Genomic DNA, 27,318 nt, shown 5'->3' with positions numbered 1-27,318 from the left:
GTCTTCTCCATAAAAGTTAAAGTCTCCCAGTAAAATAAATTTACTGGAAGCCAAACCCTGCATAGCGATAAATTCCGTCAGATGGTTGACAAAATTTGTTTTTGGTCCAGGTGGCCGATGGAGTAAGGCTCCGTTCCATGTCTCCGAAGGGGACATGGTGATTTTAAAGATTCCCAGTTCCATGGTGTTACAGATATTGTACTTTAAGATGGCTCTCAAAGGCGATCCCAATGCCCCCTCCATTCTTCCCCGCTCTGTCTAAATGGATACATTTATAGTCCAATGGTATTTAGATGCTTTTAAAAAACATGCAATACCCCACACCAACAGCTGAGCTGCAGTCTATGAGGATTTTTCATCATGTACCAAACAAACATCAATTCATATGGTAAAATAGGATGAATCAAAAATCGGTATGAAGGAAACCTATATATATTTTTTAAATGATCTCAATATTGAGTTGAGGAGCAGCGGTGAGAAAAAAAGGTATACATTACATGCTGTAGTCAGTTTGCCATGCCGGACACCTACGTTGCCGTGCAACTCTTCCTATACTTGATTCACCTACCGCTTCGCCAGAGTCATCATTGCTAGAGGATTCGGAGACATGAACATTAGTGCAACGAGCCAATCTATTCATGCTCCACAGATTCCCATCTTCTAACAGAACAGAATTATTGTTTACTTTCCTTATTCTAAGGGGTTTAGAGAAAACGGAAGGTTTAGACTTCACTAGAGTGGGTTTCTTGACCACCACCCAATCCCCAACCATCCATTCTCTGTCCCTTGTACCCCATTTAGCATCATACTTGTCTTTATACTTTGCTTGATTTTCTTTCACCTTTTCTGAAACCTTGTTCCTGTCAACCCACACAGGGGAACCTCCATTTAACCATTTGGGGGTGAGCTTAGAACCTGGGTTCCTGCCTTTAAGAGAGGTAAATGGGGAGACTCCGGACACTGAATTAGGTGTGATGTGATATGACCACAACATTTTTCTTAAACAGTCTACCACGGAATCTTTAGTAGACACAGCTAGTTGAATGGTATCCTTCAGCATTCTATTTGCCCTTTCCACTAACCCATTGGATTTTGGAGAGTACAATGGAGATTTGATGTGAACAATAGATAAATCGTTCAAGAATTCCTTCATCTCATCTGAAGTGAATTGCACCCCATTGTCCGTCATCACTTCACTGGGGATGCCCTCCTTTGAAAAGGTCTCTTTAAGGAACTCGATGAGGTAAGCAGTGGAAATGGAAGGGACAAACTTGGTGGTTATCCAATGGGAATGATAATCGATCAGAACGAACATGAACTTTTGGGAAAGGTTTAACATATTCAATGGGCCAATAATGTCCATCCCTAGTTTATCCCAAGGTTTTGTAGGCACAGTGACTGGAACCAAAGGAGCTTTACGGACATTCTTGGATTTGTCACTGGCACCGCACTCAATGCAATTTTTTACCAGTTCTTCAATTTGTGTGTCCATTTTAGGGAACCAATAGCTTTGACGAATTTTACTTTTCGTCAGGCTTCGACCCGGGTGACCTTCATGCCCTAACCGAATGATGTGACCTCTCATACCAGACGGAGGGACCAACTTGTTACTCCTCCAGACCATGTCTTCCCCAATGGATAATTCATCCTTTACGCACCAGAACTCTTGGAGATCCTCTGGCACCTCCTCTTTTTTCTCTGGCCAGCCCTTTGAAATCATTACTTTCAATTTGTGCAACACCACATCTTCCTGAAGTGACTTCTCCCAATCCTCTTTTTTTATGGCCGGGACATCAATCGCAAGGATGGTTTCTTCAACTTGGGTCTCCTCAGGTTCATTTTCCAAAACTGGCATACGCGATAGACAATCCGCCAAGGAATTTTTTGAGCCAGGGACATGTACGATGGAATAGTTGAACCCTTGCAGTCCTAGAACCCACTTGGAGATGCGTGGAGTAGTATTCTCTAGTAGTTTGGTAGCAAATAGCGGGATCAGCGGTTTGTGGTCCGTCCTTAAGCAGAACGGGATTCCCCACAAGAAGTACTTGAAATGGTGAATGGCCCAGTAACACGCCTATGCCTCTTTCTCGATGGTGGAATAATTTGCTTCCGCAGTCTTCAAGGTTCTTGAAGCGAAGGCTATCACTCTTTCTTCGCCATTTATCAGACCCCCCAGGATATAGCGGCATAGATTCGCAAATTTAGAGGCACAAATATGGAAATTTAGCGGCACAAATATGGAAATTTAGCGGCATTTTAGCAGCACTTTATTTTACTCATAAGCATTCATTTTCAGCCTTAAATCAATGGAAACTGTTTTAGCAGAGTATTCCACTTTGATTAGGCAATCTGGAATATGGAATAGAGGAAGATACTCGAAGTGGAGGGACATACATCCAGATTTGGTAGGGAGTAACTGTTCAAGGAATAAACAACAAAAGGTACCAGAAGTGAGTGGCTATCCCTCACAAAGAACTTATGTAAAATACCAGCAATGACCGGCAATCTGTTTTTAAGGAATGGTTGTCAGGATCTGTGCCACCTCAGAACCTACGATCTTCAGAGCCCTCATCCCTTTGCACATAGTAAAAGGCCAAGTGAGATGAAACCTGCATTGTATGTGTGCGGAAAGGCACACTTTGTAAAGAAAAAATGGTGGACTTATCAGTGTACCCTATGGACTTTGTATGGGACTGAGAGCGTTTCCCACTGCCCCAGGAGAATGAGATTTTGCCAGTATGGCCACCCCTACCCACATCGCACATGATTCACTGGATCTTTGCGGGATGGTCACATCTTAGCTTATCATAAGAGTTGTTGTTTAGCGCACAGCTACCCTTTCAGGCCTCTTGCTGGATCCTAGCTAGTTGATATATATGTCTCAAACTGCTTCAGAATATTTCGGGAAGGCTTAGCATCAGAGACACAGCAGTTGTTTGGAAGGAGATATTGTTTTTTGTAAAACATATTTTATTGATTTTGCAATTTAAGTAGAAAACAGAGCCTATAAGGCCAACACTTATCAGAAAAATGACAAACATATTACAAAGAACAATTCAAATGCCAACACGTGCATATATGCCTCCTGCCCCCAACTCGACATCCATCGAAAGAACATAGTGAAAATCCACATGTAACAGTCAGTGTCTCACATTCACCCTGGCCACCCTCAGCCTGCAAATGCCCGTGATTCATCATCAATCATTGGTCCATATGTGTTTCCAGCTCAAAGGTTACTGCGCCCAAGTAAAATGTACATCAGCAGTTAGTTCCACCCCTTCCTGGGGAAACATTTCATAGCAGCCGGAGACACCGAACCTGTCTTTTATTTTTTAAATGAAGTGTCCTCTCCGACGCCGGCTTCCAGAGCAGTGCTCTGCGCTGCCCGGAGTTTCCCTGATGCAAGTACATCGGGTTCTGCCCCACCACGGCGGAGGGGGTCTGAAGCCCTTTTACCCAACAGGGAGGTGCCGCCTGGCCTGCATCAGCAGGGCGCTGCCATCACGTTTTAATGGAGGCCTGTAATGACAAGTCATCTCAAGTCCGAGAGTCTTTCTCACCACCTGGGGTTAGTTTGAAAGAACTTGTCCCACACAAAGCGAGGCCAATCACCCATCTGTCCGGGGGGTGGCCGCGAATCTGAAAGAGATTTATCCAAACCCCTGTTTGAGCGATGATGACGGCTCTCTGTGCTGCTGGGAGTTAAACAAGTTGGATTCATTGCTTTCAACTTGCTATTAAGCGCCCGATTCGCAAACGTTGTTTCTACGTTTGAGCCTTCGAAATTCAGGGATGACACTCCTCACAGAACAATCCTTTTGAATCGTGCCAACAGCGCCGCAATCCGCTCCCCACTCATCAGCTCAAAAACTGACTGTCTGTGTGTGTCCCGGGAAGCTGCTGACACACACGAGTGGGGAGGGGAGGGGGGGTTGCACAGCCAATAAAAGGCATTGTTTGTTTTGCTGTTAAATATCGCGGCCAATATGGTTATTATCGCGCCCATCGCGGTAATCTGTCGATTTCGCGATTTTTTCGTGAATCGCGATAAACTGGAGGGTCTGATTTATCATTTGAGTCAAGGAAGCTCCCAACCCTTTATTACTAGCATCAGTTGAGAGTGTGGACTTTGCATTAGGATCAAATGTGTGTAGAATAGGGGCATCCACTATGGCTTCTTTGACGTGTTGGAATGCTTGTTGGTGCACAGTGTCCCATTCAAATTTGGTTCCTAGTTTGAGCAGTTCACGAAGAGGTTGTGCTTGGTCGGCAAAGTTCTTCACAAACTTCGACATATACTCAACCAGGCCCAGAAAGGACTTCAATTCCTCTATATTTTCCGGAGCAGGAGCAAATTTGACTGCGTCCACCAAACTTGCCTTGGGTTTGATACCTTCGTTCGAAATAGTGTGCCCCAGATACCCCACCGACTGCACCCCAACCTTACATTTGTCTTTCTGGGTCGTGACTCCCGCTTTGCTGAGTTTTGATAGTACCACCTCCAAAACTTTGTTGTGCTCATCTTCAGATGCTCCATAGAGCAAAATATCATCCTGGAAGCAGATAACTTTTTCCAGGCCTTGCAGAATATTTTGCATTATGCGCTGGAAAACAGCAGCCGCAGAAGCAAGTCCAAATGGTAACCTTGAGAACTGATATGCACCAAAAGGGGTTATGAATGACGTGAGGTGCTTTGAATCTGGGTGAAGGACAACCTGGTGGTAAGCCGAGGACAGATCTAGGACAGTGAAGTACTTTGCTCCTCGAATTCCCATCAACATTTCATTAATGTTTGGGAGAGGGTGTCTGTCCACCCATATGTTGGCGTTCAAATCCCTGAGGTCAACACAGAGACGGATGCCCTTTCCCCCCCTTTTGCCGCTACCACAACGGGGGCCAACCACTCTGAGCTTTCAATACGCTCTAATATTCTGTTTTCTTCCAGTCTGTTCAATTGTGTCTGCAGGGGTTCTCTTAGCAACAAAGGGACAGACCTTGCTTTATGTACAACTGGTTTCAAATTAGATTTTAGTTTGATCTTGTGGAGGAACCCTTTAAGTTGCCCTAACTTGTCTGTAAATACATCGGGAAATTTCTCACAAACCTCCTTCCCAACCGTAGGCCTATCAATAAGCAATACCTGTTCAGGAGCATTTGGATCTAATTTGATACCTAGGTCTTTTTGGTGTTTCCACCCCAACAAATTAGATCCTTTTTTTGTGATATACACTTTACCCAATGTAGACCTATCTTTAAAATCAATACGCATTAACAACATACCAACCAAAGGAATGGGGTCAGTAGTGTATCCCCCTGGTTTGATATCAGGAGGCAATAGGTTATACTCTTTCTTTCCTGAATTTTCTTTGAATGCAGTCTCATTGATGAGAGTGTAAGGTGAACATGAATCTGCAAATACATCATATGCAACGTTGTCCAGTAAAATGTTGCATTCAGGATATGCATTAACATTCTGTTCCCCAATGTTCAACACTTGAAAAATAATGTCCCCCTGCAACAGTTGGTCCGACTCTTGGACCACCATGTGAGTCGTACTTTTCTTTTCGTGGCATACCCTTGAAAAATTGCCCTTTTCTTGCAATTACTGCAAGTGACTCCCCTCGCTGGACACCTTACATCATTAGCTAGATGGTTTGGGTTACCACATCTATAGCACTTAGGCTTGTTGGGCTGAGCGTTATCTTTATTCACTTCAGGTTGTTTAGACTTAATTTTTACATCTCTCTGAACTACTTTGTTCACACCATTGTCATTAACTTGTTTAACCTCGCTAGCCTCCTTCATTTCATTCATACAGTAGCTTGTGTGCTCAATGCTGATGGCAATATCAATAGCTCTTTGTAAATCAGGGGCTTCTGCTAAGAGTCTCTCCTGAATTTTCTTTTCACATGTGCATCTAACTAATTGGTCCCTGATTAAGGACTCAGAACGTGTACCAAAATCACACGTGGCTGCCAAACCCCTCAACACTGCAATATAATTCTTTACTTTCTCATTTTTTCCTTGCGCTCGCAAGAAAAATTTATGGCGCTCAAGAACTATATTAATCCTGTCACCAAACTGTTCTGCTAATTTTTTCACTGTAGCCTCATACACATCAGGTTGAACCCCGCCATCACCACCCACATTGACGTTAGCACCATCAACAGCTACTTCAGGTAAGTTTTCGAACACATCCCTTCCATATTTCCCCAAATTATGCAGTAAGATGTGTTGCTTCCTTAAAAATGAAAATCTATTTCCTCCAAGTGCAATTAAATATGATTCAAACAAATTAAACCATTTTTTCCAGGAAATAATAGGATCTCCTGCTTCATCCAAAAATGGTGGTGGCTGAGACATATTTAAGGCTGTCATGATAATAGCAAAAGAGAGAGAAGAAAAGGAGAAAAATAGAAAGAGAGAGATATGACCAGAATGATGAAGAAATGAACACCCAGGGTGGGTAGGAATCTAGAAGGAGAAATAAACGGGCAATGCTGTGCCCATCAGCGAGGAAAACACCAGATGGATAATATGGGTGACAAAATAAATCTGTATCTATACGGATATGATGGTACCAAGAGAATACAGCCTGAGCTATATGTAAAAGTTGCAAATAAGTTACATTTGGAGACCATAAGGTTATAAAATACTGCGCCTACACCTGTATTTACCACCCAACTCTTTTCAATAACACATTAAACACACATTTGATAGGAAAAACATGTGCACCAACTATCCTTGCAGGTCAAAGGCCATAGATGATACTACAACTGATTCTGACTTGTAAATAGGTGGCACGCCAATAGAAAGAAATGCCAGTAACAGTCTCCCTATGACAGCCACTTGAACACGCCTTGAAATGACGAGCGCAGTCTTCCAGAAACAATTTACTGTTCCTTTGGCAAACGTGAAGACGGATAACAGTCATGCAACCTTCCTTAACACTGGAAAATCCCCCAGACCAAACCAGTCAAAAGAGAAAGGCTGGACAAAGCGTTTCCTACCTCACTTTAGCCCATATCAATAAAAACGGGAGGATTACTGTAACGACGGTGCCACCCCGGAAGGTTCCGAGTAGTCACCACAGATCAAGTCGGGACAAGAGCACGAGCGCCAACTCGTCATGTTGCCTCAGAGTGGTTCACCTGAGGTAAACTGAGGACGCAGGAATCAGGCAAGCAGGATCTGCACGCTGAGATCCTTTTCCTACTTCGTCTCGAAGTGGGAGCAGTCCGTCACCGCTCGCTGTCTTTCTTTGTAACTGACGAGACAGGAAACCTTAAGGCGGCGCAGACTCTTCACGCAGACTTCCCCCGCCGGCACCCGTCGGCACGAAACAAGCGTCCCGTTGCCAAGGGAACTCCGTAAGCAGGGATCTGACGAGACTGAACAGTAAAAAGGGTCAAAGCAGGTTCACCAGCATGATGTTCCAGCACCGCGTCCCGATGCCGAGGAAACACCTTCACATCACCCGACACAGCTCTCAAACGGATGAAACGACTGCTGCTCCGACATGAAACCGGCAGAGTCTATTAACCCTTTCTTTATCCCCGAAGGGTCACAAACCTCGTTAAATTTCACAAGGAATTCTTCACAAGGCTAGAACAGTGACAGAGGTGAGTCCTGCTCAGCGACGCCTCACAGCTGATCAGTTGACTTCTTTAGTTGGCAGCAATCACAGGGGAAAGAATCCAACCGTCCCCAGCACGGTAAAAGTCGCCAAAATGTTAAGAAGTAAACTCCACGCAGGTTAAGATGAAGAAGAGGGGTTTATTGGAACGGATGCTTCAGTGCCAACTACAGGAGTGAGCTCCCCAACATTCCAAGGCGAGCTTCACTCCAACATTCTACAGGTGGGAGGGACCAAGTGGGGAAGGGAAAGCAGGGGGAGGGCATACCATGTTATAACACAAACGTTCTACTGTTTTGTGTTCTCACAAGTCTCCTGATTAAAAATGGTACCCCGCTTGTGTGCCTAGCAACTGCAGCACGTAATTTTCCAAAATACCACCTGGAGGTACTGCATTTCACACAGTAAAATCCATGCTTTTTAACAATGCGGGTGGCTGCAGAATTTGCTGCTCAGCCTCCACTCTGGAAAACCTGCCAAATCTAGTCAAGACTGAAAACTAGACGCAGAGAAGGTCCAAGGTGGTGTGACTAGTGTGGATGCCACAACAGTTTTTGTTACCCAGAAAGCCTTGCACACCTCAAACATGTCGGAAAAGTAAGTAAGAGAATGAGGGTTAGAAGGTGTAGGAGTCCTATATTGTCCCTACTGGTAGGCATTACATGTTAAGAATGCATTGTCTGGAGAAACATTAATGAGAAGTCAAAACTGACAGGACGAAACACAGATTCGTACAACAGTTAATCAAAAGTGTTATCTTAACTCCTTATTATCCTGTGTAAATTGCCGGGCACACATTGATCTCTGCAGCAGGTGCCTTTACCCTGTACATTTTTTTTTAAGCAGCCTGTTTATAATCAGTTAGGTAAGCCAGAACAGATTACTACTGTCATATCTGTCCTTGTTGTCAGTTTCTTTGCTGCCAAGTTAAAAGAAAATCATGCTGTCACACTTTGCTATTCTTGATTCTGCCCCTCACCCCACCTCCGTCCTTTCTGCTGTAAAAACCTCAATTTATAGGATCACGGAGTACATTTTTTTCTTCCAATTTCCAGCACTGACCAGCCGCCACTGTAAAATTGTTGTCGTGAATGCTAATAAAAGTGCATGCAAAGGATAACGTGGGAAGAGCAGCTGTTTTGGCATTGGTCTCGTCGCTCAGCAAATAAAATATGCATATGTTGGTTTGCATTGCAAATGTGATTCTGTTATTAAGTAAACATTTCAGTTTACAAAACGATGGGCTTTTGCAAAACTCATGACAAATGGGGAGTATAAAACACCAGGAAATGTTAAAGAAAAGTTCCTTTCATTCGGCCGCAGCAAGGCCTCACTGGAGTTGGCTTTTTTCGACTAACTGTAATTAACTCCTAACCATGAGATGCTCATGAGTAAGGGTCATCATCCCATCTCCCGCTGCTTTAATTCATATTTCCTTTCAGAATCTGCCGTAAGGTTACCTCACGACTGCTCTTTTACTCTGTGTGCTGCGGGGTTCTTCCCCATCTCACTAGGAGGCATGAATAAACGATGCTGCTTATGCTGGGAAAAAAACCTGCAGCATTGAAGGTGTCAGTCCTGTAACCAATTTTGACGGAAAGGGATACTACCAATCATAATTGCTGATAAACAACCCTGTTAAATATTTATAAAAACATGGGGAAAAGTTTGTAAGTATTAAGTGAACTGGAGTCCTGGATAGCTTTAAATATTTACCCCAACAGGTTTCTGTGTGAATGAAAAACTTCACATTTGGGGTATTGCTACCCTATGATTCGAGGGTACCGATATTGGGGCTGGCCGGTCCCCAAAATCAATACAACCTGTTGCTTAAAATATTGCGGTATTTAACACCCTATTTTATTTTCTCTTTATAGTGCAGATCTTTCAAATACCCTACTTTGTTAATAACTTTATGCAATCCCTAGGTAATACAAAGATGTATTATCTCCCCTATGAAGATCACATGGTAATTGGCCTCAACCGCTATTGGGCGACAAAAGCTTCTAAGTAAAATGCAGGAATATAAGCAAGAAAAAATTTAACCACCATTTAACATAGAAAAGCAATGATAACCTACGTGCTAAAGCATTAAATATGCCGTGTTTTTGGAACAATTAATATACAATCCACACCTGTTTACTCAACTTTTTCATTTCAAAATACTTTTGTTTCCTCGAAGAAGAAACAATTGACTACATATGGTGCTAGGGAATTTACAGCTTGGAACATTTGCCACAAAAACGTTTATTTATAAATCAGTTACACAATTATCCCTCTCGAAGTACAAAGTATTAAGGTTTATATTGTAGATACATTGTCTTCCGTTGAATTGAATCACTATCCTTTATCGTATGTGTGCCTTGATGATATACATTTTAAAGACCGCATGTGCATAAGTAGGTGTAGCATCCTAATGAAAGGTAGGAATGAATGGAAGGGAGAGAGAAAGGAGGAACCCTGGAAGAGGATTAAAGACTAGTGAGGGGGTAGGGAGTGGTGGGGAGACACTCGTGTGGGAGTGTAAGTGAGAGGGGTAGGATTGTGTTTTGCCCTAAGCAATCTAGTCGAGCTCTAGTTATCTTAGGAGTGGGCAAGACATCTCCCTGTCTGCTTCTCTGGGAGCATCTTGCTATGGGGTAAGGTGCTTAGGTATGTTTATTTGCATTTCTATAATGGCTTCACCTTTTGAAGGTATGTCTAGATTGTCCCTTAACCCCTTGTGTGCTCATGACGAGACCAGGCCGTCATGAGTCACAGTTGAGCTGTCTCGTCATAACGCAGCTGCCACCGCTCCGCCCATGTGCGGTTAATTCCCCGCCTGTTGGGGAGAATTAATGAGTGGGCGGGGTCGTGACGAGACCAGGCCGTCATGAGCCAAGCTCCACCGTGACTCATGACGGCCTTGTCTCGTCACGAGCACCGCGGCGCAGCGCTCACCTCCCGCCCCCGCACCGTGGGGCAATTAGCCCCGCAGAGAAGAGGGTTAAGCATTCAGATGAGCTAGAGTTAAAGTTGTTAATGTATATTGTGTTATCAGTGTCTTGAATAAAGCATACCTATGCCCACCAGGTATGACATGAAACTTTCTTCAGGCGTTTCCATTCGAATAGGATGCTTTTGAGGCCTATTGTTAGTAACTGGTCTAGTATTATTAAGCCCTCTTTCTTAAGTTTGGGAATAAAGTAATTCAATCACGGTCCTGCAACAATATTAAGGAAGCTTAGTGTGAATTTGGAGTTGAATATTTTAATGATCATCAGTTCAATTCAGACCATAGTGGGCGTATATATTTGCAGCTAAATAACATATGTTCTATAATAGTTTGGGGGTTGGAGCATCCCCAGAATGTATCAGCCAATTAGTTTCAGTTTCTGCAGTTTGGTTTATGTCCAAAGGCATTGCTGCAAGCCCCGAATTTACACTGTTAGAGAGGACCAGCGATTTCTTGGGGGATCTGATACATTATTCCACGTATGCACCCAATCTTTGTCAAAGGGGGTGAATATTTTTTATTTGAAACATGTTGGATATCCACTTTTATTTTTGAGCTATTATAATTTGCCTAGTTATTCTTACTTAGTAATTTATATATTTTGGATGCTCTTTTAAGAAGGTTGATGGCGTCTGGTTGATTAAGTTTATCCAGTGTGCTAATCACAGCTTTAAGTTTTAGAAATTTGTAGAAGTCAATGTTATTAAGATTAAACTTATCTTGGAGTGTTTCTACAACCTCTTTAATTAGCTATATTCTTTTTTCTACCTAGTCTGGCCAGAGAATCATTTTGTTGTCTATTTTAAGATTGAAGTTCGGCCAAAGGAGAAATCAAAACTGATCCTCGTATTTTGTTTTAGACATTTTTATCTAGGCCCTCTATACCTTCTGCTAATTTATTATATGGATCGGGTATCAACATTGCAAATAGAGAAAGGAGTTTTGTTGTATCATTTACTTTAATTAAACATGGTGGTGAGTCATTATTGTATGTGTCCAACCACCAACAGGCTTGTTTCACCAGGAAAGCCGTTTGGTAATGTACAAAGTTTGGCAGACTAAGTAAGACGTACTATTTTTCTACATATTTCGAGTCTAGTGAGTTTGGAAATTATATTTATTATGTTTTTGTAGAATTGCGTAGATGGGAACATGCTGTTGATTACATTTATCCACGTGCCAAGCCAAAGAGGTCTATAGCCCCGCCTTACCCAGACCCTCCCTCCTACAACTATCCCTCAGTTGGTCCCTAGATCATTCAATTGAGACCTGCGGGGAAAATAAAACATTGAAACAATAACAACAACCAGTAATGGAACTGTAATGGAACTGTGTAGTGTCCTTCTCACAGGTTGTCGGAGCCCTCAAAGTAGAAGGAAGGGGAATCCACCAAGCACCCTACCCCGCCCCCGTAGTGTGCCGAGAATTCTCTATTAGCGATCCGACCTGCGTGTCCTGCCCTTCTGGGATCTCCCTTGTTGCAACTTGAGTCTGTTGCCGGAACCTGAGAGGTCCCAGTCGCCGAAATTAGTTACTGCATCCTGTAACGGATGTTGATCATCAGAGTCTGTTGAACCTTCATATCAGATTGTTCCGATGTGGTATCATTTTGTGGCTTGTCTTGCTTATTAATCTTTTTGAGTCACCAACAGGTCTGCTCCCCATCCAAGTCAGTAGCAAGTCCAGTTTTTGAGGTTCGCCTTCTTTGCGAGAGAGTTTTATTCACTCTTCTCTTGGCACCAGCCGCTCCTCCGCAGCCACTTTCCAATCCCCGGGTTTTAGGCCTCGCCCCCTCTCGGGTCAACCACAACTGTGCCTCTCGATTGTCCCTTTTTCTCTGTACCAGATTGGGCGCTCCTCTAGCCATGCCCATATTTCTTCCGGGGCCTGAAAAAAGAACCTTTTGCCCTCAAACATAACCTAGCGTTTGCCTGGGAATAGCAACATATATTGTACCTTCAGGGCTCTCCGTTTCTGTTAAGCTGAATCAAATGTTTGCCTTTGTTTTTGTACTTCTCACGAGTAATCTGGGAAAACCATGAATGTATATTGACATTGTAAACATGCCCTACTTTCCGTACCTCCATCCGGATCATGTCATAGTCTTGGTAGTTCAAAAAATGGCCATTGACTGATCTCGGTAGAGCCCCGACTAGGGTTTTGCATTCAGGGTTCTGTTGACTTCAGTTACATAGCATGTGGAGAATTGTGCCTGAGGGAGGGTGTCCCACAACCATTGATCTAAGAAGGTCCCCATTCCCTCCAAGCCACGTCTTTGAGGGAGGTGCAGAGCTCCCTGACCTCCTGGGACAGATCTTTAGAGTAGTCTTCCATTCCTGAGAGTCTACTTTCAGCATTTGTTACCCATTCTGAGAGGTTGCGAAGATCCTGGCGTAGTAGGGAGACCTCCGATCTTACCTCCCCTATTTTCCCCTCCAAGGTATCCTGTGAATGATTATTTACCTAGAGGAGCGGCACATTGTCAGGCATTGCAGTCAGTCCCTCGTCTTGTCCCGCTGGATGGGTGGGCACCACCACCCCAGTGAATCTGTCCCATTTTCCTTGCCTCTGTGTTTTATGGTCTTTGCCTTTAATCATGATGGTGTGACAAGTGGTATCCAATAGGCTTCTACTTCTAGGCATCCCTGCGAAGTACCACTCCGTCCTTGTGTGTGCCCGCTACCAGGCCCAGTTTCACGTCGGACAGGTGTTGCTAATTTCCCGCTTAGTCTCTCACTGGCGTGGGGGTCCAGAGTTGTCTACCCCAATGCAAATGACACTTAGGTGACAGATTGTGTTACCATTATATGGCTTTCATAATGCCCCTGATAATGGGGGAAAATTCAAGGTGGTGCGTCAATTCAAGGTGGTGCGTCCCAATCTCTTGCAGAAGGAGGATGGGGGGGGAGACGTCCCCACCTCATTACATGGCCTCACACATTCGCCAGCCCTCCGAGGCCGCCTCTGGCACTGCGAGTCACATGGTGGTCTAGAGTGTCTCCTCCCAGGCCTCTCTCACATCTCTACCACACTGGCTGCAGGTGATTCCACGGGGAAAAGGAGTACCATCATCCTTCTGGGGTCACCCTCTGGAGGCTGCAGTTTTCAGTCTCTCTCCCCGACCCCACACAGAAATCTCGATTGGTCAAGAGGCCACTCTGGCATAGGCCCGCTCTATGTTTAGTTAGGCCCAACCAGGCCAGGGCTCTATCTTTCAGCCTCGCAGCACCAGGCCACAGGGCCGCTCACCGGGTCTCCAGGTCCCACTCCGTTGAGTTTCACGGAGGCCTGACACCTGCCTCTGGTCCTTCTGGGCTTTTTACTGCCAGTGACGCCCGTCACCAGCAGCTCCCTGCATTCAACCCCCGATCTCTTCACCGTCTCACACAGGGGAGGAAGGCCTCAGCAGCCACTGGTCCCACTGGTTCAGCGGGACAGCCCAATTGACCAGGCCAGATACCCCAGCTGGGCTGTTGAGATCGCCGCGGACCACACCTCTTGTCGTGTAGTTCCTATAAACCTATATAGAATCTGCGCGTTTAGACAACATATGCTGTAGGATTGGGAACAGACTGATTCTGGACACCCCTACCGGATATGTCAGCTGGTATACCAGCTAGCTCACAGTGCCACTAAAAACTCCTTTTACCAAGGAGAGAATAGTTCTTGGGAACCATCGAACATGACAGCCCTGAACCATCAGAATCGTGTAAACAGTACCACTTTTCGCTCAGTCACTCGTTCTCACTTTGTCTCAGAGAGATGCACAGAATAAACGGTGGGGACGATTCTCAATAAGCATTTATTGAACCAGTGTCTTTCTAGTGTAAAATAGGTGTGCTGAAACAACCGACAGAAACAGATATAAATGATGATAAGCCCTAACAGAGTAAAAGGATGGTAGATTTCTACCATCGTGCTAAAACGGTGAATACAGGCAAGAATATAAAATACATGACAGTAAAATGCGTACTCCTACGGTGCGTACCCAAGTGTACCTAGCATGTATGTGGATGTAAAGCCAACAATATCTCTAGGATAAAGTCAACCTCATTACCTGAAGTGAGACACTGTGGGACTCCGTCTTGGTCATGAGATGGACACCCCACAAGGGATGTCTGACCACTGAAAGCTGGAGTGTCTGCATGCAGGAGCCTCCGTGTCTCACGTCAGTGTGTCAGCATGGAGGTCCTTTTCTCCTCTGACTACCTTAGCAACAGATGGTGTATATATACCCAAAGTGATATCCCCTGTGGATATACCTCGCTGTGTCATGTTGGACTGGGATGACGTAAGGAATGACCCTTATACATAGCTAATATGCAGAAGATGGTAGGCCTGCTGTCCTGCTGTGATTCCAAGAATCCTCATGCAGAATTAATGAGGCTTAAGCTTTTCGGAGAAAACCCCATGTCAACTCTGGACATTACCGTAACTAGGTAAAAGGTCAGTACTAAGTGCCGTTATGTAGTGTAATGTTAGGGAGAATATAGGTGAAGGGTTAGGTGACTACCTGAGCCTATATTAGGGTACCTAAATGGAACATAACACTCTGGTCCGGGATCAGCGAGGCCTCACCATGCAGATATTCAGCGGGAGAGTGAGCCTGCAACTGCTCAGGCTCCCGCGTCTCATGTACAGCGTGCCTGCCAGGGCCAGGATCCAAGTTGAGGATGGCTCTCGGTCACCCACAAGGGTATGCTTACCGGCCTTCTTTGCGGATCCGCCCCAGGCAGAAATAATGGGGTCCAGGCAACACCAGGGACTCGCCAACTGTTGCGTGCTTAGGCACCACACTCTGGCGACAGGGCAGGTTGTTCGATGGTGCTTCGTGGGCCGGTTAAATGCAGGATTTTGATGTGAGCTGGCAGAGCCGGCAAGGAAAGCTGTTAGTCAGCCATCATGTTGGCCACACCCCCTCACTTCTTTGAGATTCTTGATCTTGGAGATTGATGTATTTTTTATATTGTTTCTGGATTTCTGTTTACATTTTGAATTCTGTACCAAGATTTTAATTTGTTTTGGTTGCCATTTGAAACCAGACGATTGAATTAGTGAAGAGTGAGTTAGAATATTGAGTGAAAATATTTCAGCTTTTTTATGGTTTAGATAAGAGCCTAAAATCACAGAGTAAGTTTGAATCATGGTGAGAATTGCTGATATGGCCTGATTTGCTTCCTCTGCGTACATGAGAATATCATCTGCATAGCCACCACTTAATGTGTTCTGGAAGGGGATGGGATCCCTCGAATCTTTGCGTTTGAGCATGTATCTGGTACTAGTAGCTCAATGCCAAGTAAGAAGAGCGAAGGGGATAATGGGTAATTTTGTGTTGTGCCAGTTTGAAAGGTTTCACTCTAATTCCGCTAACTCTAATGCACACAGTTGGTTGGCTATACAGAGCCATAGTCATATGTATAAAGAAGGATCCCAGGCTAAATTTATTTAGCCTAGAGCGCAGAAATGTGCAGGGCTCTTCATCAAAAGCTTTTTCTGCGTCCGGTGCCATAGCAATTGCAGGTGTGGATACTTATTTTACTTTCTCTAGCACGTGGCTAAATAGTCTTCTGTTATCTGCTGCTTATCTACCTTAAATAAATCCTGTATGAGTGGGGTGTGTTAGCTGTGGCAGGACCATTTCTAATCGAAGGGTAAGTATTCTGACATATATCTTACAGTCCACCTTTAAGAGTGAGATCAGTCTGTAGTTATTGGGATCGCAAGGGTCCTTTATGTTCTTGTAGATAACTACTATTGTGGCATAATTAGCTGTGCCTCAAATTTTGCCTGTGGTGCTGAAGTGCGAGTATAGGTCTTGTAAATTGGCCAGTAGTGAGATTTGGAACATTTTGTAAAAGGAAGCAGCAACGCCCTCTGGTCTGGTTCTTTGCCACTTTTTAGAGAATGGGTGGCTCTCTCTATTTCTGATCTTTTTAGGTCTTTATTGAGTTCGTTACAGGTTTTCTCGTCCAGTGATTGAACATTTAATTTACTAAAATAAGTACCACAGTCTTTTATGTTGATTTAGCATGGTTAGGCTATAGAGTTGGGAGTAAAATAGATGAACATTTTAACTGTTTTTCCGGATCTGGGTAAGTGATATCTTATGAATTACTGATGGGTGAGAAGTTTAGATTATTTTGTTTGGTACTGAAGTAATTAGCTGAAGTTTCCCCTGCTGTATTACTAAGGAGGATGTGTTTGGCTTTATCATTTATGGGCTTTTCGAATAGAGCACTATATGAGCAGAAACATGTCGACCTTTTTTTAGAAAAGCACTAAGGACATAGATGACTCAAATTGAAGGCCACCTAATGTCCGAATCACTGTTTTTAACAATGACAATCTGACTCCTTATTAAATTGATTGTGGAGGACAGCTTGCCATTTTTAAATTTCACTTTTGACACTTTTTTCACTTGGGATATAATTGGAATCTGCTCCACTGTAATACAGTAGTAGTAGCAGTCCAGGGAGACATTCTGTCTCCTTGGTAAAAGCCCATGATGAAGCATGTCATCAACCATGTTGATGAGTGAGGGTTTTATTTCCAAAATATTGAATTATTCCATATAACTAGTCTCCTGTGTCTCTGTTAAGTATATAATAACTTTTCTGCACTTAATAGGAGACCATTAGTTCTCATGATTGTGTGCATACTCTAATATTGGAATTGACGATTCCTCTATATTATTTCACTCACTCCTTTGTTGTTATTTAAATTGTTTCTTGTGGGGGACAGGAGTGTCCTTTTTCCCTATCTCTCTTGTTGTTTTTGATAGATGCAGTTAAGAGCAGACAGATTTTTCATGTATTCCTCAATGATGGGTGCTTGCTTGGGCAGGGAAATAAGGAGGAATTCCGTTTTGAGGGTGTTTAGTTTGAGATGGTTGAAGGTAAGCCAGTTAAGGGTTTTGTGTAAAGTTACGTTGAGTAACTTGATATCGTCAGGCGAGGAGATTTTCATGTACAACTGGATGTCGTCTGCATACATGTAGTATTGGATGTTCGATGCTTTGAGGATTTCGGTGAGGGGGACATTGAATAGGTTAAAAAGTGTGGGTGAGAGCGAGGAGCCTAGGGGCACCCCCAGGGTGCAGGGACTGGGATGGGAGAGGAATTGGTTGTATTTAGTTCTCTGTGTTCTATTATGGAGAAAGGAGGCAAACCATTTTAGTACTGCGCCAGAGAGCCACATCCTATGTTACAGAAGGCTCAGGAGGTTGTCATGTTTGACCGTATCTAAGATTGATGATAGGAAGGATTCGTTCCGGTCAAGTAGGGTAAACGCGTCATCAACTGTGAGTGCTGGCTGTTTCTGTGCTGTGGCCTTGACGGAAGCCCAATTGAAATTGATCTAGTAGCTGTAATTCCTCAATGGGGTTACATAGTTGTACCTGTACACATTTCTCAATGAGGTTTGACAGAGTAGGGGTGTTAGTGATTGGACGGAAGTTATTCAGAACCTCAGGGTCTGCCGTAGGTTTTTTGAGAAATGGGAGAACTAACATGGACTTTAGGCAGTCGGGAAATCTCACATTGAAGTAGGAAGGCATTAACGATCTTGGTCCAGAGTGGAACTAGAGGCCTTATCATTTCTTTAAAGAACTCTGAGGGAAGGGGATTGTTGAAGTGATTCAAGGGTTTCAAGGTAGAGAGAATATTGAGAATGGAAGTGTTATTTTTAGTCTTGATTTTTTTAAATAACTAATCTTCGGTTGTTATCGGAGGTAGAATCAATGATTGTTAAATTGAATATTTTGGAGATGAGTGATAAATCAATTTTTCTTTTTGCCTGCAGGGAAACCAGCAGAGTCCTCTTGGACTTCCCCCCATTTGATATGATGGTTTAGGCCTTTGGTATTTGTGAGAATTTTAAGGGGTTTGTTGGCCATTAGTATGGATTACGTTTAGCGAATTGTCTTTCTTCGGTCCTGTGTTGGATCCTTATGTGTTTTGATAGTACAAGTCTGAGATGTGTGGTTTTGACAAGGCTTTTATGTTCATTTCTAAGGGCCTATTAGTTCCACCTGTAGGATGTTTGTGTTTTTTGTGCTATGAGTTAACTCGCATAGTGTGCTGAGACGTTGTAAAATTCCATATTATTAGAAGAATCGAGTTTTCCTTTGATGGGAGAGTCTGGTATCTGAGGTTACTGTTTTGATCTTTTATGGCCCACCTTTTCGTTCTTTGTCTTTTTTTTTGTCTCCTTGTCTTTCAAATCTTGGTGTATCATAGTAAGATCATAGGAGTGTGGAGTGTTGATCTATGATCAAGCTGCTATTGTCGTTAGTCATTGGTGTCCTTAGGTAGTCCTGTATCACAAGATTGGGCGTGTGGAGTTTACAGAAGTGATAGTTCCTGGATATGTATATCAGTGGGCTTCTATGAAGTGATGCTCAGTTTAGTTGTTTATAAATAAAGGTTTCAGTGAAACTATCATACCGCTGTTGAGTATTTAATTCCCAGACTGGTTTATTTTGTTGTGAGGCCCCCTTTCGCCCATATGGGGTCAGTGGATATACTTCAAGGCATTCGGTGTGGGACAGTCAGGTGCTAAGTTGTTCTCTTTGACTCCGTATTAGGCAGTGGAGTCGCGTCCTCTGAGACTCTTTGGTGCACTGATCTTGGTACCGAGCTAAGCAGGTAATTAAGGTTTAAGCATCCGATTTTCTGCCTGACGATGGTAGAAGTCACGTCACTCGGATAGGTGGTGGGTAATGCCATGATATGCCGACCCTTATTTGTTTTTAGCAAGGGGGCAGGTCAAAATTTTAGCTAAAGGACTGATTTCAGTCCAAATGTCCAATCAGATCAGTATGGTCATTTCAGGCCAATGAAAGTGTTATTTTGCCCCTTGCATTAAAGAAAAGGCAGAGCAAGCAATTCTCGGTAGGTGAAGAATCTCTAATGTTTGATTTGAAAAAGTGCTGCAGCGTCTTCTTGGGCAGAATGTCATTCTGGCAGGTGCAGGCTGTATGATTTATTTCAGGTCGGTGCAGACGCCATTTTAGTCACTGGTTTAGAGTATGGCATTAAATTATGGCATTCCTGTATGTGTTCCTGTGAATGAAAGTTCAATATTAGCTGTGTGGGATATGCAGTAAAACAGTTTGAGCTAGATTGGTGGGTTTGCCCGTGCGGGCTATAGATGGTAGTTCAGTTTAGTATGAGTGCCATCTTGACTTTTAAAAATGCAGTAGATCTTTACTATATCAGTAGGTCAATATCTCTGAGACACGAGGCACCCTCTGTTGGAACAAATTGGGGTAAGTATGGTAGATCGAGTCTGCGCAAAAAGATTAGTAGCGTGTGTATATAGCCTAGTGGAGTATTAACACACCTTATCTATTGTGTCCGCGGATCTCCGTTCGCCATTTTGGAGACCATATGTGCCAATGGCATCTCTGAGGTCTTATGATCTCCTTTTCCACTAGTTCATCTCATGTTTGAATGTTAGTTCTCAGAGCATTTAGAATGCAGTTATGCTGGTATTTGCGCTGCCCTGTAGCGGAGCTGAGCTTAGGCAGCCATTTTGTCGGGTGCTAATTTTAAGGTGTGTTTTTGACATGAGCCTTAAATCTGTAATTTAAGACGGTTCTGCTTCGCATTAACTTAGAGCCTCGAAAATGTAATTTTAATTTTATTGGAAGGGTGATGCCATAGCAGTTTAGGGGAAGTGGATCTGATTCTGTGGTGTGGATCGTGTGTGTGTGTGTGTGTGTGATTATTTTTTAAAAAAGATATAATAATTTGAAGCTGGATGTAAAAAAAAATGCTATTGTGTTCATATTTTTTTTTAATCCACGTTTGCCTACCTTGCAACTCTCCAATCACCTTTAACCGGTCCTGCTTTTGCAGACCGAAGGGTCTTGTGGTATTTAATGCAGTGCTCTGATTTGGAGAGAATTCGAACAGTTCCTCCATGCAAGCAGTACTATACTAGTCAGACCCTCCAGGATATCGCGATTTCGCGATTTGCCTCGAAATCGGCACTTTTTAAAAAATGCCGCGATTTTTACAAAATGCCCGCGAAATCGGCATTTTTGTAGAAATCGCGGCATTTTTCGCTATATCCTGGGGGGTCTGCTTTATCAGCAGCATTGGAGAGGCACAGCGGGATGGCAACCCTCACACCTCCAGCCCTTGATGAGCTGTTAAGAGGTGCTTCGAAGGTGACTGAGAGGGAGGGGCTGCAGGTTCAGGAGCAGCGACATCTATTCAGATGCAAACAGCCCTGCCTGATGGTGGAATCCGCGACTGCCATTTCCCTCTTGTTACCCCGAGCCAACAATCAATTTGTCTCCAAGTTGATGCTAATTATCAGATAAAAGCACCTTTCAGTGGCTAGCCTGCGCCCCATTGATCCCAGCTCGCACGTGCTTGTTATGGAGCAGACAGGTTCAGCTATCCAGCCACGGAGAGCCCGAGAGGGGCCAGCCGCAGAGGTCACAGGGTCCCAGGAGGGCAGCACGCGCCAGCAGGTGGAAGAGGGGCTGGAGAGAGGTGAGGTTGGAGGGTTGTCTCTCGAGCTCTGGGGCGGCAAGCGCCCTGCGTCTGTGAATTCCTGTACGAGGCAATGTGTCATGTCTCTGCTATTTAGAGGGGGGCTCACACATTCCATTTCTACCCAGGGCCCCAAACATCCGAGACTCGGCCAGATTACACCCCTGATTACACCGAGGCAGCACGTGGTTCTCTTCACAGAGCGTAATTACTGTCACTAAATTGTAAGCAAACCTCGGTTCTTCAAACATGCAGTCTATAATTTAAGAAAATAGAGAAATGGCACAATCGCACCCACACTGATTAACAAAGTATGGAGGACAATCAGTTCAATCAGTTCTCTTAGAGTATCTCCTGTAAGTACTGTACATCACAGTGGGGGACGGCATTTTGGACAGAGAGCCTGTCTTCTCGTTGTCTTGTGCAGGAGGGGGCGAGGAGCCCAAGATGATACTAGAATACTGCATGCCCACCCCTGTGCCTACCCTGGTGGATCCTGTTCCCTCTCCTGTGATGGCTCCTGCCCTCCCCTCAGTGATGGCTCCTGTCCCCTCATGTGGTGGCTCCAGTCCACCCCCCGCCTGTGATGGCTCCTGTCCCCCCATGTTGTGGCTCCAGTCCACCTACACCTGTGATGGCTCTTGTCCCCCCAGTGGTGGATTTTGTCTCCGCCCTGGGTGGCTTCTGTCCCAGTCCTGGAACGGCCCCTGCAGCGAGGGTGAAGTTCTTGATGGGCCTCTTCTCAAAAGGTCTCGGCTCAAAATTAATATGGAAAGGTCGGCGAGTAAGTAAGTGAAGGGATGGGTGAATGGCTGGATGAATTATTGAAAGGTTGAATGGATGAATGAAAGATTGAATAAATGGATAATGAGAGAGGATGGATGGATTGATGAGAGGGGAAGATGGAGAGAAAATGTAAATAGCTGGATGTATGGGTGGAAGGGGTAGCTGGATGATGGATGAGGGGAAATATGGATGAGGGGAAGGATGAGGAGAAGGATGGGTGGATGGAGGGGAAGGATGGATGAGGGGAAGGATGGATGGATGGAGGGGAAAGATGGATGGATGGATGGATGGATGGATGGATGGGTAGGATGGATGATGGATGAAAGGAAGGATGGATGAGGAGAAGGATGGATGGATGGATGGGTAGGATGGATGATGGATGAAAGGAAGGATGGATGAGGGGAAGGATGGATGGATGAGGGGAAGGATGGATGAGCGGAAGGATGGATGGATGGATGAGGGGATGGATAGAGGGGAAGGATGGATGATGGATGAAAGGAAGGATGGATGAGGGGAAGGATGGATGGATGAGGGGAAGGATGGATGGATGAGGGGAAGGATGGATGAGAGGAAGGATGGATGAGGGGAAGGATGGATGAGGGGAAGGATGGATGAGGGGAAGGATGGATGAGGGGAAGGATGGATGAGGGGATGGATAGAGGGGAAGGATGGATGGATGGGTGGGTGAAAGGATGGATGGATGGATGATGAGGGGAAGGATGGATGATGAGGGGAAGGAGGGATGATGAGGGGATGGATGGATGGATGGATGGATGGATGGTTGATGAGGGGGTGGGTGAAAGGATGGATGATGAGGGGAAGGGTGGATGGATGGATGATGAGGGAATGGATGGATGATGAGGGGGTGGGTGAAAGGATGGATGGATGATGAGGGGAAGGATGGATGGATGATGAGGGGAAGGATGGATGGATGGATGAAGAGTGGGTGGGTAGATGGATGGATGGATGATGAGGGAAAAGGATGGATGGATGATGAGGGAAAAGGATGGATGGGTGATGAGGGGAAGGATGGATGATGAGGGGAAGGACAGATGGATGGATGGATGGATGGATGATGGGTGGGTGAAAGGATGGATGGAAGGAAGGATGGCTAACTGAAAGGGTCGATGGAGAGAGAAAGGGAGGATGGATGGATGGATGGATGGATGACTAAAATAGTGGATGGGTGGAAGGATTAGTAAGTGAAAGGATGGCTGGATTGGTGAAAGGGTAAATGGCTGAATGGATGAGTGAATGGATGGATGGGATGAAGAGTGGATGGATAAGTGTACAGATGGATAGGGTGAAAGGGTGGATGGATAATGGAGATGAGTGAAAGGATGGATGAGGGGATGGATGAAGGGATGGATGAGTGAAATGATAGATGGAAGGATACATGATAGATAGGTTTGCAAACGGTTGAATATGTTTGGAAATGGCTGGGCTTACTTATATACTATTGCGCGACCTCTGATGTGTCTGTGAAACGTACCTATTGTCCTGAAGTTTTGTCCTGAATTTTGAGCTCCTGTCCTGAATTTGTGTCCTGAATTTTGACCCTTTGTCCTGAATTTTTACACTCACCGTCCTGAATTTGCACCAATGCCAGTTGGTCACCCTATTCGCTGGCTTGGAGACGGAGCGCCGTGCAGAGATGTCTGTCCCTCAAGATAAACAGACAGAACCACTCAGCCGAGAGAGCTGAGGCGCACGCGGGACGGGGTATCTGCAGAGGCGCGCTGGACAAGGGATGAAGTCAGAGGGTTGAGCTCACCTATTGCAGACCATTTCCCCCTGGGAGTGAGCCATGGGAAAAATCCTAGAGGCGAGAAATTTAACACGGGCGTCAAGTAGCCCCATGTCATGGGTGTCAACTTCAACCAGTCCCCGCTTTTAAATCGGAGACGATTTGCAGGCTGACATTTTGCAACGAAACTACAAGTACCAACATGCAGTTCGCTACTGTTTAACAAGTGACCACTTGGCGGTTTTGACTGCTCTTTCTCTAGTGTTTAGGTCTGTCGAATGGGCATCCGGTGGGATATCAGGTCGTGTTCAAAATACACTGTACTATTTAACGTGCTTACTAATAAAAAGGGCGATAGGTATAGCCATCATTAGTGCAGCAGGTACAGTGGCACCAAGCTCTAAGGATATTGCAAGACACAAACTGACCTGCAATGGTACCCCTCTTCTGGCGCAAGGCTTTGCAACGTGACGCATCTGGGAGATGCGTCACGTAGTAAATACCCTGCACCATGGTGCATCTTTTGCGCTGCCGCTGCGTCACAAAAGTGACGCAACGGCGGCGTTAAAGCAGCGCAAGGGGCTTGTAAATCTGCCCCAAAGTGTCTACATTGTAAAGAAACCAATTATACATAGCTTCATGTTGTTAAATAACTAAAAAAACTAAGATATCTGTGTTTGTTGTAGGAAAAATGGCCACATAAAATGCCGCAAAATTGCTGCTAAATTTCCATATTTGTGCCGCTAAATTTCCATTTTTGTGCCGCTAAATTTGCTAATCCATGCCGCTATATCCTGGGGGGTCTGACTAGTTATATATAAGCTGGGTACTAGAGAGGAGTGCGGTACCCCAATGAAAGCTCAGTGGGAATATTATTTCTAAGAGGGTCTTTTTGCATGATTTATATAACCCGGGAAGGATACTTTTTCAAAGTGCACATTTAATACGTATTCATTTACAAAACAGAATTAAACCTTTGTGGTGTTATGAGATGTCGATTTGTGCGCTTTCATTTGTCCTGGCCTGCAGTGTATGGACTCGTAATACGGCATTGCTACAGGTGATTGTCAGTAACAACTAATTGGCTATCCATGGTCAATTGACTATATATTGTACGTTTATTCAATAGTAGTAAAAATATTGGCAACAACATTTTCGGGACGCATTGCTAAGCACTATATACATGAAGCAGTGACGTAATTGTTATGAGGATTGACACAGCACAGTCGATACAGTGTCGTGAATATCAGCCATCCACTTTTGAGGAACTTAATACCCAGTTTAGTTATACTTTAAAAATCGTTTTGTATGTCTTGAGAAATTATTTCAGTTCAGGCCGCCATGAGTAGAGGATTTTTTTTTATAAGTTGTAATAATGGGGCTAGCATTTAGTTGCTGTTTATATGAGGCTCCACATCTTTTAGAAGATGCTTGTCGTTATGCAGTATGTTTTTTAATTACCTTTACAATACCCCTGTATTGTCCCTGTTCTTTTTATACACGGTTGTTGTTCCCAGACTGCCTTGACACACGTATTGCTGACTGTCCTGCACTAAACCTGTCTGCCACGGTGTTTGTTCAGTGCACTGTGAGACAGGCTGCTCTTCCCAGACGGATACATTCCGTCATAAACATGGCGACCTCCTCCTGCTGATAACCCAACCTGAGGCAGGTTATTCTGACGCTGTTCAGCTCTGTCCCAGAGGTATAATTATGCCCAGGCTTTAGTTAAACAGCCAACAGACGCGCACTATTTTTCTTTTCCTTTAGTTTTGACTTGTCATCTCATTGCTGAGAGGTGGTCGTTAGGGCGGACGCGCTTTGATTCCCTCCATTAGGATGAAAGATGGCGGCAAAGGAGCATAACTCGCTAATGGGCCGTAATGCGCGTTGTTCCCCACCCATGGCTGCAAACCCTGCACCGACACATGCATCTCTCATTACAGGGCCCGACCCGTCAGCGACCAGCACACAGCCATGTAATTGAGGAGAAAAAGGTACCTAAGTGAGGTTTGTGGCTGCCGGCGTCGGGATGAACGTCTCGGGGGGAAGCTGTGGGAGCCCAACCGCCGCCGAAGCCTCGTCTGAGATCTTCAAGGAGCTGTGGGGCAAACTGAAGGAGTGTCATGACAAAGAAGTGCAAGGTAAAGCGATTTTCATACAGTCTGGAAAACGGCAATTGCGCCCTAAATTAACTTTGTTTCATGAATATACAAGTGTATCATTTGTTAATGTGCTCGTATACATAATGTGGCTCCAGTGAATCAAAAATGCTCATTTGTAAGTAAACTATACAGGCTGGTTAGGATACGTTCTATCAGTCTCTTCATTTTGTTATGTGTTTCACATTTCTTTTAGAATGTAGAATTGCCTGTAAGGGCTGCTTCGCGCTATTGTGCGCAAAGTAAACTAAAAAAATAACATTGCAGATCAACACAAAATTTGACATGTAGACCGGTCGACCGTCTCTTTCTCGCAGATTGTTTGGAGCCAGCATATGATGTACCTCTTCAACTCTAAACTTAACCCTGGAAAAGTTGTTAAATAGAATAGTCAGATTACCTAAATAATGCCTTGTTCCCGCCTGTACACTAAAAGCTTATTTAGATATTGTAGGGTGACTCACAAGGTCAACAGTGGCCCAGGTCTCTGCTCCTGTGATGTAGGCTGCCTACCTTATTTAGAGGTGCCTGCCTGACCTGCATACCCATATCTTTGTCCTACCCGCTAGTGTGAGAAATGAACTTAAGGTAGCGCTGTATGCAGAGAGGGTGCCATGTTTTTCTTTTCACTCACTTCACATTCAGCAGGAGTCCGCTGATATAAAATACAAAATCAGGGGCCCCGATGCTCAGGGAGCTGTTTTCTCTGTGCATGGGTGCCATTGTAGGTTTTCCTTGCTCGGATCCCCATGCTTCTTTTGAAGACCCAATCCGAGAAATGAGTGATGGCCACTCTGCCCCGAATCATGCCAGGTGAACGCCACTGGGATCTGGCAGCACAATGGGCAGTTGGGTCAAGGATTTCCAACGGCAAATCTAGCTGGATCTCCGGCATTGCTTTCCCTCACTTCTAAATAAGACAGGAGAAATCAGAAGGTTGCCAGACGAGACATCTGCTGTTTTTGTCAGCTGTTGCATATTTGGCAAACTTTAAATGCCCCCCCCCCCCCTTACTTGACTATTACATTTTTCTGAAACAAGGTGCTCAAATAATACTGTAGAAAACAGCGGAGAAGAAACCTGTTCCTAATAATTTTGTGTATAAAAAAGGACTCTCCCACCAGCAACAGTTTCATGCTCTTCTCAAAATTTAAAGATGGATTCCATATCGAAACACGGAACCTGCATGCTAAGTTTGGTAAGCACATTTCTATTTCAGACGGACTTTATGCTTTCTACCTGTACCATTCAACTACGTCAGTGTGTCACTTTTGAAACAGATGTGCCCTTTGATATCCAATCCTTCACAAGTCTACGTTCACCCAAGTAAAATGCTGCTTTGACGTTTTCTCAAAGATATAGCTCGCTCATTACCATACTCTCCACCCACAAATATTGCCAAAGCAAATTGTTCAACAAATACTGTGTAGAATATGATACTGAAATGATAACATCCTCAACATATGGATAAGAGTCCCCAAACATGT

At 44.4% G+C, this 27,318-nt stretch overlaps 1 protein-coding gene across 2 annotated transcripts in view; it reads left to right on the top strand.

The window, feature by feature from the left end:
• RBBP8 (RB binding protein 8, endonuclease) overlaps positions 1 to 27,318 on the top strand; it is a 451,013-nt gene that overhangs the window by 151,942 nt on the left and 271,753 nt on the right. For both annotated transcript variants that reach the window (XM_078687426.1, XM_078687425.1), the window contains exon 2: positions 25,616 to 25,813. In XM_078687426.1, the coding sequence (XP_078543552.1) occupies positions 25,702 to 25,813 (112 nt within the window). In that variant the 5' untranslated portion in view covers positions 25,616 to 25,701. The remainder of the gene's footprint in view (positions 1 to 25,615; positions 25,814 to 27,318) is intronic.

Source organism: Lissotriton helveticus, chromosome 4_1 (genome assembly GCF_964261635.1).
Source record: "Lissotriton helveticus chromosome 4_1, aLisHel1.1, whole genome shotgun sequence".
Lineage (NCBI taxonomy): Eukaryota > Metazoa > Chordata > Amphibia > Caudata > Salamandridae > Lissotriton > Lissotriton helveticus.
The sequence above is the reverse complement of the archived record's forward strand: the minus strand, read 5'-3'. Positions and strand labels throughout refer to the sequence as shown.